At 46.5% G+C, this 15,952-nt stretch overlaps 1 protein-coding gene across 2 annotated transcripts in view; it reads left to right on the top strand.

The window, feature by feature from the left end:
* Positions 1 to 15,952, top strand: part of TTLL11 (tubulin tyrosine ligase like 11) — a 40,163-nt gene that overhangs the window by 4,654 nt on the left and 19,557 nt on the right. For both annotated transcript variants that reach the window (XM_072985166.2, XM_072985167.2), the window contains exons 2-6: positions 3,665 to 3,761; positions 5,336 to 5,469; positions 7,789 to 8,364; positions 8,763 to 8,858; positions 11,256 to 11,377. In XM_072985166.2, the coding sequence (XP_072841267.2) occupies positions 3,665 to 3,761; positions 5,336 to 5,469; positions 7,789 to 8,364; positions 8,763 to 8,858; positions 11,256 to 11,377 (1,025 nt within the window). The remainder of the gene's footprint in view (positions 1 to 3,664; positions 3,762 to 5,335; positions 5,470 to 7,788; positions 8,365 to 8,762; positions 8,859 to 11,255; positions 11,378 to 15,952) is intronic.

Here is a 15,952-nt window from a genome sequence, read left to right as displayed (position 1 = left end):
TATTGAAATCAGTGGGGCCTCCATTTGTGGGAAGTTTTAGTCTAAAGTTCCATCTTGTGGCTATTAAGGGATACATCACTGGTGTTTAGCATAATCAAGTTATTGTAGTATAAAGATGCATTGTTCTATGATTCTCTCTCTGCGCATGTGTGGAATGTGTAGAAAAGATAAGTTTCTCGACCCTCTTTGGCTAAATCTTCTCTTTATGTAAATGATGGTACTTAATAAAAAAAGACATGCCTCCGGAGAAGAAGGTGGACATTTTAGAGACATTTTAGAGACATTTTGGAGACATTTTACAGGCAGACATCTTCTTCAGCGGTGACATGCATCATAACTAAAGACTGTAGTCTGTCTTCATTTATCAGAGATCTCTCCCTGGTTTTCATGCAACTGCTGCTTGGCTGGCTTCCAAGCAGGGTTCCCTGGGGATTTCCCCACATCCATTGAAATCAGTGGGGCCTCCATTGAAATCAGTGGGGCCTGCTTAGGTTTGAACTTAGGGAGGTAATATCGCACAGCAAAAGTGACACCCGCTTTCCTGTGTCTCGTCAGGCCTCCGTTTCCTTATTTCCCCCCTTCCCCCCCGTTGATTCCCTTCTTGTCTGAGGGCTTTAATGGATAAAGAAGTGGCATCTTTTTGGGTGGGACCAGGAGGTGGGAGACGGGGAGCCTGCAAAATTCTGTGCCGTTGGTGGTGGGAGGTGGTGCGTTGGGCCTGCGGACTCCATTTTGCCCACGGTTGGCTCACAAACAAAGCGATGAAAAATGTTGCTAGGGAAAAAAAATAGAAAACTTTCAAATCTATTTTTTTTTCCAAATTTTTTCAATCTTTTTTTAAAAAAATGTCAATTTCAAATTCTGCTCCAGGGTCTTGTTTTCTGATCCTCACAACATCCACTAACAACAACAACAACAACAACAACAACAACAACAACAACAACAACAACAACAACAACAACAACAACAACAACAACAACAACAACAACAACAACAACAACAGTTAAGTCTCCGAAGCAGCTTAGAAACCCTTTTGTCAGTTTGTTCCTGAACGGCAGGAACCTTCTGATTCAGGAAGGAGGGGGGAAAAGTACGGCAGAAAATCCCCCAAACAAAAGAAAAGCAAAAACTCAACGTTTTCCCCAGGGATATTTAAGAGGAGAGGTAACAGTTCTCTCTTCCTGTACGACTCCATAACTATTTTTGTGTGTTCTAAGCAGCAGTTTCTCATGTTTTTAATGATTTCTTTACTATTTTGAAGGCCTGTCATGTTTACCTCTTGGCTCATGCAGATGGCTGGGTAGGTTTTTATCCCATCCCGCAGAATAACAGTGGCCACATCCAAGTTTCCTCGCTTCTTAGGGGTCTCTCTCCATCATCCCGAGATGCCAGTGCTGTGTTGTCCTCTCCCTTGTGAACAAACCTATAATTTGAAAAAGCATTGATGTCCCTTGTTATTGTTTACAGCGATCAAGTTGCTTCTGACCTCATGCAATCGTGACCTCCAAATGTTCCTTATCTGTGAAGTGAAACCGTTGTGTGTTGTGTGTTTCTTGCAGTGCCATTAATCAACCTGCTTCCTCTTCAGAAGCTTTGAAACAAAAACATTTTAGAACAAACAAATAGGGGGGAAAAAATACAAACACACACGTGTTTTTGGCCAGAACTGGGTTTCTGTCCTGTTGCCGACGACCCCTTTTGTCCCCCTCGAGTGCTGTTTCTGTAGTTTTTTGCATCTGCTTCTCTCTTCGTCATGCTTCTGGTCACCGTGGTGTCGTAGAGCTGTGTGGAGCACGCTTTGCTCGGGCTTGTTTCCGAATTAACTAGCTTGTAGCTGGGATAATCTGATTTGTCATGCTGTAGCAGGAGAAGGATGCGGAATGCTAATATTTCGGGCTTGTTCTCTTCCTGATACACTTGGGCAGCAAAAAAAATAAGAGGGGAAAAAAATAGACCTTCTTCTTTCCAACATGTTGTTACGAAACACACACAAACCAGTTTGGAAACTTTTGAGCACTTTGGGGTGGTCTGTGCGAGGCCAGGATTTTTTATTTGCAGATTCTTTAGGAAACGTCAACCAGTCAGTTGCAGGACTCACTGGTGGGGTGAGAAGCGCCTCTTGTTTTCTTCCCCATGCCTGGTTTTTTTAAAGCTGCATTCCTTGGGAAAAATAAAAAAAAACACAAACATCCGTATGAATTACTCCATCTGTATTTCAGGCGAGAAGAGGGCATGAGGTGCAGGATCATGTTCTTCAAGCATTTCCCTGCAAATCAATCTTTTTTTGCAGCCCCTGAAAAATGTGACTTCTCGCTGACTCCTCCAGCTTTTCCTGAAAGAAAGCCACGATAGGGAGAATCACTACGGCCTGTTGCCTTTTCCCCCCTTGATCAGATGAGAAATGTCAGAGTTTGCCAAGTTAGAATGATCCTTCTTTCACTTCCCAGCATTACTCCCAAAGGCAGTCCTGAGGTTTCAATGCATCTCGAAACACGATCAAAGAAAAGAGCAGGTTGTCCGATTCCTTTTTCGCTTCGCACAAGGAGCCTCCCTGGAAAGAAAGAACAAAGGAAATTTTTTTAAAAAGTGGGATGAGATTGAAAACATGGCTGGCAGAGGCAATAACTGCAAACAGCCAGAGGGTATTTCCTCTTGGAAGTGGGCTTTGGAGCTGTTTCTCCAGCAGTGAACATGCTTCTCAGCAGTAGGAGTTGCAGATGCTCAAAAGGCACCTCCTCGGAGGAGGCCTGGAGACCCAGGAAGCATCATTAGCCCTGGAATGATTCTTGCATCCAAAACCCAGCTGCCTTTCATCTCCCACTGCCCCCACGCCATCTTGGTGTGCACAAGTTAAGTTTGTTTTTTCCCCCCTCCCAGTAGGGAGGCATTGTGTCCTTTTATCCCAGAGGTGTTAAAATAAGGTGGATGAGATGAGAAAGAGGGAAGGGCAGTAGGGCCGTCTGCTTTCAAAGACTCATCGAATCGTGCTAGGGTCGGAAGGGACCTTGGAGGTCATCTAGCCCAACCCCCTGCCCAAGGCATGAGACTTCAGACCATCCTGGACCTCATAACCTCCTGGACCGATGGCTGTCCAATCTTTTCTTGAAGACCTCCAGCGATGGGGCGCCCACAACATCGGGAGGCAAGCTTTATGGTTCTTACCATCAGGAAATTCCTCATTTCCAGGTTGGATCTCCCTCCCACGAGATCCCCTGTAACTGAGGAGGTCAATGAGAGCTTGAGTGGGGGGCTGAAGGCAGGCCAGGTTGAACTAGAAAGGTTCCTTTCCTAAAACCAGTGGGAATCTGGTGGCGTTTCTCTTAAAAAAAGGAATTAAAATGGAAAGAAGGTGAACTTCAGTTTCAAACCGGTCGTAATTTAGCACCCCGCCCACAACGCTGGTTTTCAAATACTTGCCGGAGACTCTGGGAAATAATAATAATAAAAAAACAAAGCTCAAAAGAGGAAAAACGGCAAATGTAATTAATCCCCTGAATCTAGGTCAGTTGTGTCTACTAGCCGGCTCTCAAGAAAATTGGCGAAGGCTTTCTTTTCTTGATAAAAATCGTCTACAACACAGTGGGGAGATTTCTAATTGGTGTGTAATTTGGTCTAAAGTTGCCTAACTGGTGTTTCTCCCACCCCTTTCCCCCCTCTCCTCCAGTTTCCGTTTGGTCGCCGTTTGCCCTGTGATATTTACTGGCACGCTGTGTCGTTTCACGATAACGCCATCGACTCGGGCCTCGTCAACAAATTTCCAGGTAATGAAACCTGGCGCTGCTCATTAAAAAATATGGCGAGTGAGCTTGTTGTGTCTCTCTCTCTCTCGCCTCCAACCTGGGGTCCAAACCAGGAGAAATTCATTTTTTTCCCTTTGTGGAAGGTGGTTTGTATAGGAGGCATCCTTATCCTGCGTCATGAGGCCCAGTGCGGGAATCGAACTCACAACCTTGGGCTCCACAGCCAATAGTTAATGCAGCACTTCCTCGGAGCCAGATCTGGTGCTCCGACGTCTGCCGGTGGTTGTTTTCTCCAGGAAGGGTATGGAAAGCAAAGTTCCTCTGATTAAATTACTGCTTTCTAAATATTGAGGAGCTTAAGCCAACCTTTCCCTGAAATATGAGGGCTGTTGAGCCTTTCTAAACTCCCTTATTTTCTTCTTTAATCCCCTCCTGTATCCAGCTAAGTAAGAGCTCAGGGCTGAGAAATTGACTCACCGACGTGTCTCTCTCTCTCTGCTTCTCATTTATTACTACCCTCTGCAAAAAGCTATATGAAATTGTTCCCCGGGAACAATGTGGGCGCGAGGGTTTGCCCTCTCCCTGGCCAGACTAAATTAAACAAACGTCAGAGCTTGGTTTTATGTACTGGTTGCAGAGCCTCTCAGGTGGATCTCAAGAGTTTCTCCCAGGGCCGGCTCTACCAGTGGGCAAAAGGAGGTGGTTGCCTCAAGCAGCAGGCGCTCGGAGACTGTACGGCTAATATAACCCCCTTTGAACTGCAGAGCTGGAAGGGACCCCTAAGGATCATCTAGTCAAGCCCCTGTCAAGGAGGCACAGTGGGGGAATGCCAGCCGGAGACCTAAGCCACTGAGCTATCCAGCAGCTCTGAATGTAGAGGGGATGGGAGAGGAGGGCGTCTCACTCTTTGCTTCAGGGAACACCATCACCCTATTCAGGTGCACGAAGAACAGGTGGGATTTTGTAAGTGAAAGCCGTAACCATCGACATTCAGTGCAGTCCTGTGCGCATTTATTCAGAGGTTCCCTGAAGACTTCGGCCCAGCTGACTCTTGAGTGTGTCTCTGACTCTCTTACCACCCGGCCGCAATCTCTGTCTTTTGATGTCTATACTTTGATGCCACTTATAAATCTTTGCCATGTTCTGTCTCCTCTCCTCTTATGTCTGATGAAGTGGAGTTGTCGAGGAAAGCTCCCTTTAAAAAAAAATAGAAAACTTTGTCTTTGAAGGGGCCACCCTTCAAAAATAACTTTTTGTTATTGTTCCCTTCCCATCTATCCTGACTCTTGGGTGAGCGTTGTACAGAACCGTAGCCTCGAAAATCAACCTCGAGGAGGGTGGGTCCTCGGGGGGGGGACGCTTGCAGTGTTACTCCCCCCCCCAGTGAAGAAAGAGGCCTGTTTTGCAGGTCTTCTTGAACTTCTGAATAACCCAAGCCTCAGGATTGCATCTTGCGCACCCACAGTGCCTTCCCCACTTCCCGGAGAAGGGTTGCTGGGCGGGGGGGGGGACTCTCATCTGTTTCAGAGTCTAGCCCTGTCTGACGTCCCTGGAGTCTCCCGCTGATGGCTTCACCCTCTTCCTTCTCCCCCCAGGGATGGCGGAAATGGTGCGGAAGATTACTCTGAGCCGGGCTATGAGGACCATGCAGGAGCTTTTCCCTGACGAGTACGACTTTTACCCGCGCTCTTGGATCCTGCCCGAGGAGCTGGCCATCTTCCTGACAGAGGTTGGTGTCCTTTCCCCTCTCCACCCTTTCCTGGACAAAAAGTCCCAATCCAAGGCCCCACCGCTTGGAAGAGCCTAGAAGATGCGTACACGCACACACGCACGCACGCACACAAACCCCCACATGCTCTGCCAAAAAACCCACAACGTTCTCCTGCTTCCCTGGGTTTCTTTGGAATTAGGGACGGGAACTTGGTTCCATTTTCTCCCCTTGCATTTGCTTCCTGTTCCTCTTTCGAATCGTGCTGCGCTTTTCTCCCCTCCCGTGTTAAAATCGACAGATAAGGTTTCTTTATTGTGTGCCAATGTCTGAGTTCCCCCAATGACAACTCAAAGAAAGGCAGTTACACGGAAGCAAAGTGTCTGTATGTTTCTAGTCCTCAGTGGGGGGATTAGGGCTTGGGCACCATTCAGAGGTTGACCCATGCTGGATCCTGCATTCTGTCATGGGGGCCAAGAGGACAACCAGGTGGGTGTGTTTTGTGTCCCTGGCCAAGAGCCGGTGACATTTAGATGGGGTCCAAATCACCCCATAAAAGTAGCTATAAGTTGCTTTTGGAAAATGTGGAAATTAATTGCTTGGGGTTTTTTTTAAAGACATTGGAACTGCCTTGGTGGTCACTGATGCTTTTTCACACCTTGGATTTATAGCTGTAGCAAAATACTTTTCAAAATCTCTGGGGAGGCCAGAGGGTAGATAGAGGCATTCGTCTGTTTCAGAAAACAACAACCCGGAGTGGGTCCTGAAAAGCTACCGAATTTTACTTGTAACCAGCTTTTATGGGCTGGCGTCTGTGTAACCTTCTGCCACTGGAAAGTGGCTGAGATGGCTGATTTGGACACCTCCCCAGTGGGGGTGCGTTGGCTGGACAGGGCCGTCCCCACCCAAGCAGGCTGCTGTTATGGGCAGCTTCCCGAATAAGAACCTGCCCCACTTACAAAACCCTTTATCTGTGCCCCGTATCCTCGATAAAGACACCCATGTTCCACTTCAGGGAACAACAGATGGCCGATTGAACAGCCTGTACTTATTTATTTATTTATTGAATTTATATCCCGCCTATCTAGACAATTACGGCCACTCTAGGCGGTCGTAATTATGATCCTCCATCCATGCCTGAGAGGGAGATGGAATTCAGGACCTTGGGAGGAGAGGGTGAGCCCTCCAATACTGGAGGCCTTTAAGATAAAATTGGACACCCCCCCCTCTGTCCGATCTGCTTTGACGTGGATCCTGCCTTGAGCCAAGGGGGGTTGGACTTGATGACCTTCGAGGCCCCCTTTCCAATTCTGTTATTTTAGGATTCTACGCTTGCTTTGTTACCAAATCCCAACATTTAAAGCCACTTTGATCAACAACGAGAGGGTGGGAAACTCCTCCGTCTCATCAAGTTTTGATGGAGTAGGAGAGACGTCAGGGAGGAACTTTAGCCGGCATTTCGCAGGTTTCAACCCCATCTTTCCCACCTCCATTGGACGCTCACCCCTCTGAGTCCGGGGGGGGGGGGGGCAAACAGAGGAAGAGGTCAATTTTTTTATTATCTATAAAAAATGTGACTCAGTCTACCCCGTTTCTAGAAAGGTTGCGGTTGGAGGTAAAGTGAGACCACCCACCAGGTTTTACAGCAGGGGCTTAAATGAGAGCCCCCCCCGCCCAAATCTCTGCTAGCTCTTCTTATTCTTCTAGTGTCCCATTTGGGTCATTTCCGCTGTGTGTCCACGAGGGGGCGACACACTTCACGCTAAAGTTCCCGTCCTAGAAAAGTGTTGTGAGATTTCGTGGATCGCTTCCTCAGGTGTAAGGAGGTAGGACGACAAGCCGATGATCAATATTGTGATGTTCCCCGTTACTATGTGTGGAAACGAAAGCTGAGCAGCAAAGGAAGAGAGGAGAAAAGATAACTCCCCCTTGAAATGTGGGGTTGAAGGAGTGCCTTGGGCCACAAAAGCAAAAAAAGAGGACATGATGATCAAGTCAAGCCTGAACTCCTTCTAGAAAGTAAGATGAAGAAATTGAGACCTGTCACACTTTTTTTTTTGCATGATGGTAAGACTCCCAGAAAAGACAATCGTGCTGGGAAAAGTTGAAGGCAGCAGGAAGAGAGGAGGAGACCGAAGAGGATCTCCGTCAAGGAGGCTGCAGGCTTGGCTTTGCAAGACCTGAGCAGGGGCCCTGAATGACTAGACTTTGTGGAGGTCATCAAGACAAAGGGCCGCCCTCGGTCGAAGGGATTCAGCAGCAAAACGCAGCCACCAAAACACTGAACGAGCTTGAGGTTGTGTTTTTTTTTGACGTTCCCCGTTTTTGTTTCCTCCCTAGGTCCACATGATCAAGGAGACCAACCCCACGTGGAAGCCCACCTTCATTGTCAAACCGGACGGAGGTTGTCAGGGGGACGGGATTTACCTCATCAAAGACCCCAGCGATGTCCGGATGACCGGGACCCTCCAGACCAGGCCTTCTGTGGTCCAGGAATATATCTCCAAGCCGCTGCTGATTGACAAGCTCAAGTTCGACATCCGTCTGTACGTCCTGCTGAAATCCTTGCAGCCCCTGGAGGTTTACGTGGCCAAAGACGGACTCTGCCGGTTCTGCACGGAGCCCTACCAGGAGCCGACGCTCAAGAACCTTCACCAGGTCTTCATGCACCTCACCAACTATTCCCTCAACATCCACAGCGGGAATTTCGTCCATTCCGACAGCGGCAACACAGGCAGCAAACGGACGTTTTCCAGCATCCTTGACCGGCTCTCTTCCGGTGGGATTGACGTCCGGAAGGTCTGGTCGGACATCATTTCCCTGGTCATCAAGACCGTGATCGCCATGGTCCCTGACTTGAAGGTTTACTACCATTCCGACATCCCTCCAGGGAAGCCGGGACCCTCCTGTTTCCAGGTAAACTCTCTGCTGTTTGACGAGGCGCTGAAGCCGCTCCCAGTAAACACACATAGACCCTATTGCTTTTTTGGGATAAACAGTCTCTCTCGTGACCCTAAAAAGCCGGAGTAGGAGAAGGCCGGCCTCCAGATGTTGCTACGAGAGTAGCAGCATCTGGAGAAATCGGTGCAGACAAGAGGCGTCAGTGGTCAAATCCTGTTGAAAGAGATGAGACTTAGGTGTGTCACGACAAACCCCCTCCCACAAGGATGGGATTTCTTCATTCTTGGTTGCCGGGTGGACGCGCCTTCAAAGAAGAGTCCTCAGAGATGCGTCGATTATCTATCAATTTATTTATTTATTTTCGGATGTGAAGGGGAGGAAAGGAAAATGCTGTTGATGTTTCTTCTCCAAAGATTTTAGGGTTTGACATTCTGCTGATGAGGAACCTGAAGCCGATTCTGCTGGAGGTCAACGCTAATCCTAGCATGAAGATCGATTACGAGAAAGAGGTGGGCCCCTTTCTGTGTAGCACGGCAAAGAAGACCAGATCTGGTAGATGTATGATGCATGGATGATGATGATGATGACTAAACAATACCAGACAATCAATCAAAATTATAAAAAAAAATTGACTGGCATTATATAACTGATACAAGTTTTAACTAAAAAACTAAGTAGCTGTTAAATATTTGGTGCAGTATGTATGCTGTTCCTAATATTGCCATTTTTTTGCAGCTCTGATGGTGTGATTTCTGAGATCGTCAACTGCTTATTGCACTGTGCAAAATTTCTCGATATTTTTTCCCAAAGCCCCAATGACTATGGGGATCACTGAAGTGTGTGTTTCATCCACAAGCGAAATGTTTCGATGGCCAGGTCTCTGTATTTGTTAGTTTTTCCAATTCTTTATCTAGTATCCTGCAGAATTGCAATGTCAAGGATCCGTACATTTTTTTTGTTCTATTACTACTATGTCTGATGTGTTATGTTTAACGTGTCTGTCCGTTTGGATCCAAAAATCCCACAAGGTCTTGAATTTGCTGACACTTTCTCTACTTGATGTTCCCAGGGATTTTTGAAGGCTGGGGTTTCAAATTGCCTAGCTTGTTTCTGGTTAGAAACAGTTTTCCCAAAGGTCCCAAACATCATTATGCGAAAATCCCCCATAGGAAACATCGTTAGGTGAGGTGGCAAAATTTCCAGCAAAGGCCATCGTTATGTGAATTCATCGTTGAGCGAGGCACTCATTAAGCAAGGCACCACTGTATGTGTTTTATCCAGTTCATCCATTTTTCTTCCCTTTCAATGGAATTTCCATAGAGACTGTATGTTTCTTAGCAATCAGAGGCTCAAATGAACCTCATGTGTAGCTCATAAAGCTCAGCACACACACAAAAAATCAAGATATGCAGTTGATGAAAGCCACATCCTTCCACCCCTAGAGAGAGAGTAGGAGAGCACCCTTTTTAGAAAGATGCTAAGTGTCTGATCTAGGACTTTGGGCCTGGGGGAGATGTTGGCATTTTAGATCCTCAGTTTGCTTAAGTTTTTTATTCCAAACAACCACTAGCAGAGGGATTTACATCAGGAAAAAACAGTGTGGTGATCCCAATCTAGTTTTAATAGAAAATTAAAAGAGAGGTGTGTGTCCATCTCATCTGGTATGATCCTAGGCCCTAGTTTTTAACAAAAGTGAGGTCTTAAGCAAATTTAAAGCACATTCATACATGCAAAGACATTTCTTTTTTTTGATGTTCCTTCCTTGGAGAGTCTGACCAGGTGGGATTCAGCATTGTTATATTTTGCTCTCAATCAAGGGCCTTGTTTATCCTCCTGAGCCTTTTAAAGGCCTAAATGGGTCCATGGTTTTATGACTAACTCTGATTGCTTTATGGATCTGTATTTTTTTTTATTGTCCTTTTTACCATTTGCAAACTTCTCGGGGAATCTTCATCCTTGAGAGCCTGGTATTTATTTATTTTACGGTATTTTCTGTAGTGCCTTCCAACCAGCGGCTCCCAGAGCGATTCTCGATAAACTCATTCAATAAAACTGCAATAAAAGCCGCGCAGTAAACTCAGACCGAAGCAAAGGCAAACACAACCCACCCCAAAAAAAATCCCTGTAGGGTAGAAAAAGCAGCTTTAAAAGAAATGCAGACAAAAAGTCAGGACTAAGGACTTCAAACGCCTGGTAAAATAAAATTAAAATGGCTTTACCGCTGTGGCTGCAGGCGCTGCTGCTGTTATTTCTTGTCTACCCTGCCCACTCCGATCCCTATGAATTGGTGCAATCCAGAAATGGGAAGCTGTGGCTTTCCACGTGTTATTGGACTATAAGCCCCATCTGCCCCAGCCTATGTTGAAGACTTCTGGAGCTGACCTCCCTGGAGGCCTGCATTCAGCCTCCCTCAATCTAAATCCTTTTAAAAATCCAAATACCGTATTTTTCGCTCCATAAGACGCACCTTTCCATAAGACGCACCGATTTTTTAGGAGAAGAAAACAGGAAAATATAATCTGTTTTCTTCGCTCCATAAGATGCACAGACTTTCCACCCCCCTGTTTTGTGGGAAAAAAGTGAGTCTTATGGTGCAAAAAATACAGTATATATCCATCAGCATCCTTCTCGATCATATACAGAAAAGTCCTTGGTTTTTTTTTTTCATACCAGGGAACATGGCTTGGGCAGATTTTTCTCCTTCTGTTTTCCCACACAGATAGACTGCTCAGTTCTCTGGAGGTTCCATTCGGGTGTCTTAGCTGAGCCCGTCTGACTCTTTTCTTGCTTGAAAGGGGACAGTTGAGCCCGCTCTCTCTCTCTTGTTGGGCCTTGAGGAGGGAGTGTGGATAAAAGCCACGTGGATGCGTTGCCCCTTACACACCTTCTCCTTTGGGTACCCCAAGGTTTCTCCGGGAGTCATCGAGTACCTCCCAAGCCCTGTGGATGAAGAGGTCAAGGTCGCTGTCATCCGTGACACCCTCCGGTTGGTGGACCCCCACAGGAAGAAGAGACAAGAAGAGGCGCTGTAAGTACATCGTCTTCATTTGGGGTCCCCTCTTGGATTAACCTACTGACCGGGCAGAGAGAGAGAGAGAAAGAGAGAGAGAGAGAAAAAATAAAAGCTGGAGTTCCTTCAGTCTTTCTAAACATCTCTTAAAAGTTTCAAAGACAGAGATTTCTCCATTGTTTTAAAAAAAAACCCAAAAAGCAATGTTTCCGTATAGTGTAATGAAGAGTTACGTAGCACACGGTGAGTCCTATCTGTCAATACAGAGCAGTACATATTAATGTATTTTATTTTATTTGGAATCCCTTTTAAAGATCTGGCTGCTTATATTCGGTTGGTAGCCTGTAATAAATGGATTGGTTTGTGGGTTGGGGTTTTCCCTTCCTCCTTCCAGCAGGGCTGTAAGCAGGCTGGCGCCCTGTGAAAACAGAAGTAGTGACTCTGGAAACTTCTGTTTAAAAATTTAGACTTAAGTTGTTTCAGGAAGTCAGTTCAGACATGGTTCGGGAATAATCATTTCAAAAAGCCCCAAACTTAGTTAGAGAACCCCCTAAGCCTGGTTTCCCTACTATGTAAGGGTGTCTCTTTCTTTTCTCACCCCAACGCAAGCTCTTTGAGTCCCGCTTCCCTCTTTCCCTGACATTTCCCTCCCTCTACTGCACGCCTTCCATCTTCCACCTCGCCGTGTTTTCATTTTAATAGCTCCCTCTCATATGAGATCCGAGAGGCTTTGTAATTCGCGCTTTATGTTCTACATATTTTTCGATTCCCGTGTGACAAACCCAGACCTACTGGGATCTGCCACACAGTTACACTAAGCTGCCACCAACCATTCCCTATAATAAGTCACACAGACCAGGGATGGATTTTTAAACAACAAAAGAATAAGGTTTATTTTAAATACAAACAGGGTAAATAAAACAATCAGGTGAATAAAATAAAGTAACGTGGCTTATTCTCACACACACAAGCATACAGTTTGGTTCACCTAGAACCTTTAACTTAAAGCACAGACCCTGAACCCATCAGTTCTGGCTAACCCACAGACACCTGAACCTATCAGGTTGGTACTCTGACACACAGTAGTACCCTGTCAGACACCCAGACTCCCACAACAGCTTCTTCTTCCCCAGCTGCTGCTTCGTCCCAACCCAGTGTCTCACAGTCTGTCTCAGCATCTCCTCTTCACCACACAGGCATCACATATTTATACAGTACAGCCCCTCCTCCTGATGTCCCGCCTTCCACTCCCCATAGGATGGAACTTTCCCTCCAAACCCATGACAGACAGGTAACATCAGTGCTGTTATGTAACACCTCCCCTCTTTATAAGTTGTTTTGTAGGGGGAAAGCTAAGGTGCTTTTTCCCAAAAAACAACCTGTATAAAACACACAACACCAATTATACCTACCATATTATACTTACTTACATTCTAAGTTAAACATTTCAAATAGGCATTTAAACATTTACCATATACATTACATCAATTTACCTTTATTAATACAAACCAATTTAAAAACCAGGTACATTTAACTTTTTGTTTTCATTATATACATATAGTCCATGTTCTTTCGCCGTCTTCAGTCTTCAGGTCTTCTTGATAAGGCGTCAGCAACACAGTTCACTGACCCTCTGACCACCTTCACTTCAAAGTCATAGTCCTGTAAGTTCAAAGCCCACCTCATAAGTTTGCTATTGTGGGTTTTCATTGTCTTTAACCATTGCAATGGTGAATGGTCAGTACACAGAACAAAATGTCTTCCCCAGATGTAAGGCTTGGCCTTCTGGATCGCGTAGACTATGGCCAAACACTCCTTCTCCACGGTTGCCAAATGTCTCTCACCTTTTTGAAGTTTCCTACTCAGGTAGGACACTGGATGCTGGTCACCATTCTCATCCTCTTGGCACAGAACTGCTCCTACCCCGCTGTTAGACGCATCGGTGTAGATGATGAACTCCCGGTCGAAGTCTGGAGCACGCAGGACAGGATAGTTGATTAACGCCTTCTTCAACCTCTGGAACGCCGCCTCACAGTCGCTGGTCCACGGGATGCTGTCATCAGTCTTCTTCCTCGTCAGATCGGTCAGCGGAGCCGCAATCTCGCCAAACCTCGGGATGAACTTTCTGTAGTAGCCCACCAACCCAAGAAATGATTTGACTTTTTTCTTGGTGTTGGGTCTGGGCCAATCACGAACAGCTTCTATTTTGGCCTCCAGGGGTTTTATCACTCCTCCCCCTACCTTGTGACCCAAGTATTTTCTTTCTGGGATACCCAGCTGCAGTTTGCTCTCTCTGCAGAGCCTAGGCCAAAGCACTTCCTCCCCTGGGTTAAAGCGCCTCTCCCTGCCTTCCTGGTCATCCCAAGCTTTCTTTCTGACCTTTTGAGCTGGCAGGGTCTCTGCTGCTAGCTCTAGGTTTCTCCTTAGGTCATTCATCAAGGTGTCTATGTAAGTCACAACGTCTTGTGGGTCACCCTGGGCGATCTGCCCCCAACCCTGCTCGATCAAATCAAGGGGCCCCTTCACCCCTTTCCCAAATAAAAGTTCAAATGGACTGAACCCGGTACTGGCTTGTGGCACTGATCGATAAGCAACCAAAAGGGATTGCAGCTTCTGGTCCCAATTGTTTGGATTCTCTGCCAAGAAAGCCCTAATCATGCGCATTAGAGTCCCATTGAACTTCTCAGTTAACCCATTGCTTTCAGGATGATAAGCAGTGGTTTCCTTGTGCTTAATTCCACAGATCTGCCATAAGCGTTTCATGAGCTTTGATGTGAACGATGCGCCCAAATCTGTGATTATCTCTGAGGCAAATCCCATCCTGGACATATACCCCACCAAAGCATCGGCCACTGTGTTAGTTTCAATGTTAGTCAGGGGTATGGCTTCAGGATACCTTGTGGCATGGTCCACAATTGTTAGGATGAACCTGTTCCCCCTCTTTGTGGCCTTGGGCAAAGGTCCCACAATATCCACCCCTATGCATTTAAACGGAGTGTCAATCACAGGCAAAGGGCACAACTTTGCTTTGGTCCTATCGCGGTTATTCCCCTGCCTTTGACACACATCGCATTGTTTACAGAACTCCCTGATCTGCTTCCCTATGTCAGGCCAGTAGAAATTCTGTGTGATTCTCTGCTGTGTTTTGTTGACCCCTAAGTGTGCAGCAAACATGTCAGAGTGCCCCCTTTGTAAGATCATGGGGCGATACTTTTCAGGTACCACCAGCTGACTTCTGATCCCATCTCCCCCTTTTGAGATATTCCTCAGGGTTTCTCTATATAAAATCCCCTTTTTCTCCAGAAATCTCACTGGGGTCTCAGGTGTTAGCTGGGCGTCAGTCACCTGTTCAAAACACTTTTGGAGAGTGGCGTCTGCCTTTTGCTCCTGTCCAAATCTGCTGTCTGTGGTTAAGGTTTCCACCACAGCTTCTGAACTTCCCCCACCTGCTTCCGTCTCTGGCTCATCATTACCCCCCTGAACTGTCCCTGTGGTGGCTTGTGAGCGTGTAATCACTAGCACCCGTTTCACATGTTCAGCCAGGTCATTTCCCACGAGCACGGCTGCTGGCAGAGTCGATGAAATCGCTATCCGCCAATCTCCCCTCCAGCCTTGAAAGTTGACAGGTACCTCTGCTACTGGCAGAGAGATTATCTGCCCCTCAATCCCTGCTACCTTTATGCTCTCATTTGGGATTATAAACTCCCTAGGGATGATATCTGGATGGCACAGGGTTACCTGGGAACAAGTGTCCCGCAGTCCCCTATACTGACGGTCAAGTATTCCTACGTCCACCCCTGCTGTCTCAAACAACTGAGAATCTGTTTTTATCAGCAAGCAGCGCTTTACCTCCACAAGAGGACCATTTTCCTCAGCCTGTTCAGCAGAGGTAGCTGTCCCAGACTGAGTAGTCATGGCAACAGGCTCCCTCAGTGACACTGAGCCTTGCTCTTTCTGGACACAGAACACAGCTTTTGGCTTGGTCCCACTAGAATTCTGAGGCACCATTCCTTTTAGCTGCTTTAATTTCTCACACTCTGAGATTAGATGACCCTTTCCCTGACAGAAATAGCATTTTCTGGTATATTTTGATTCTCTCTCATCTTGTTTTGGTTTTCCCTCCAAAATCTGAGGTCTTGGTTTCATGTCTGAGGGCTTCCCTTCACCATGGGCCCCTCCCCCTTGCTGGCTTTTCCCTGGTCCCTGAGAGTACTTGCTGTAGGTTTCTTTGGGTTTACCTACAGATTTCCCCTCACCCAAGGGCTTTCTTATTTGGGAGATAAAATCTGCGATCTCTGCGGCTGCTGCCACAGATTTCGGTTTCCTTTCCCTCACCTGGAATTTCAATTCCCCCTGCAGGACTGAATAGAACTGTTCCAGGGCTATCAAGTCTTTAAGCTGCTCATAGGTCTCTATTCCCTCCTGCGATAGCCATTTCTCAAGCAGCCTCACCAATTGGGCCCCCACTTGGGTAAAAGTCTGTTCTGGCTTCTTGGTAAGGGACCTGAATCTTTGTCTCAGCTGCTCTGCATTTATCCCATGTCTTGCAAACACCAGTTTTTTAAACTCTGCAAAATCTTTCATCAATTCCTC

Source organism: Pogona vitticeps, chromosome ZW-PAR (assembly GCF_051106095.1).
Source record: "Pogona vitticeps strain Pit_001003342236 chromosome ZW-PAR, PviZW2.1, whole genome shotgun sequence".
Taxonomy (NCBI): domain Eukaryota; kingdom Metazoa; phylum Chordata; class Lepidosauria; order Squamata; family Agamidae; genus Pogona; species Pogona vitticeps.
The sequence above is the reverse complement of the archived record's forward strand: the minus strand, read 5'-3'. Positions and strand labels throughout refer to the sequence as shown.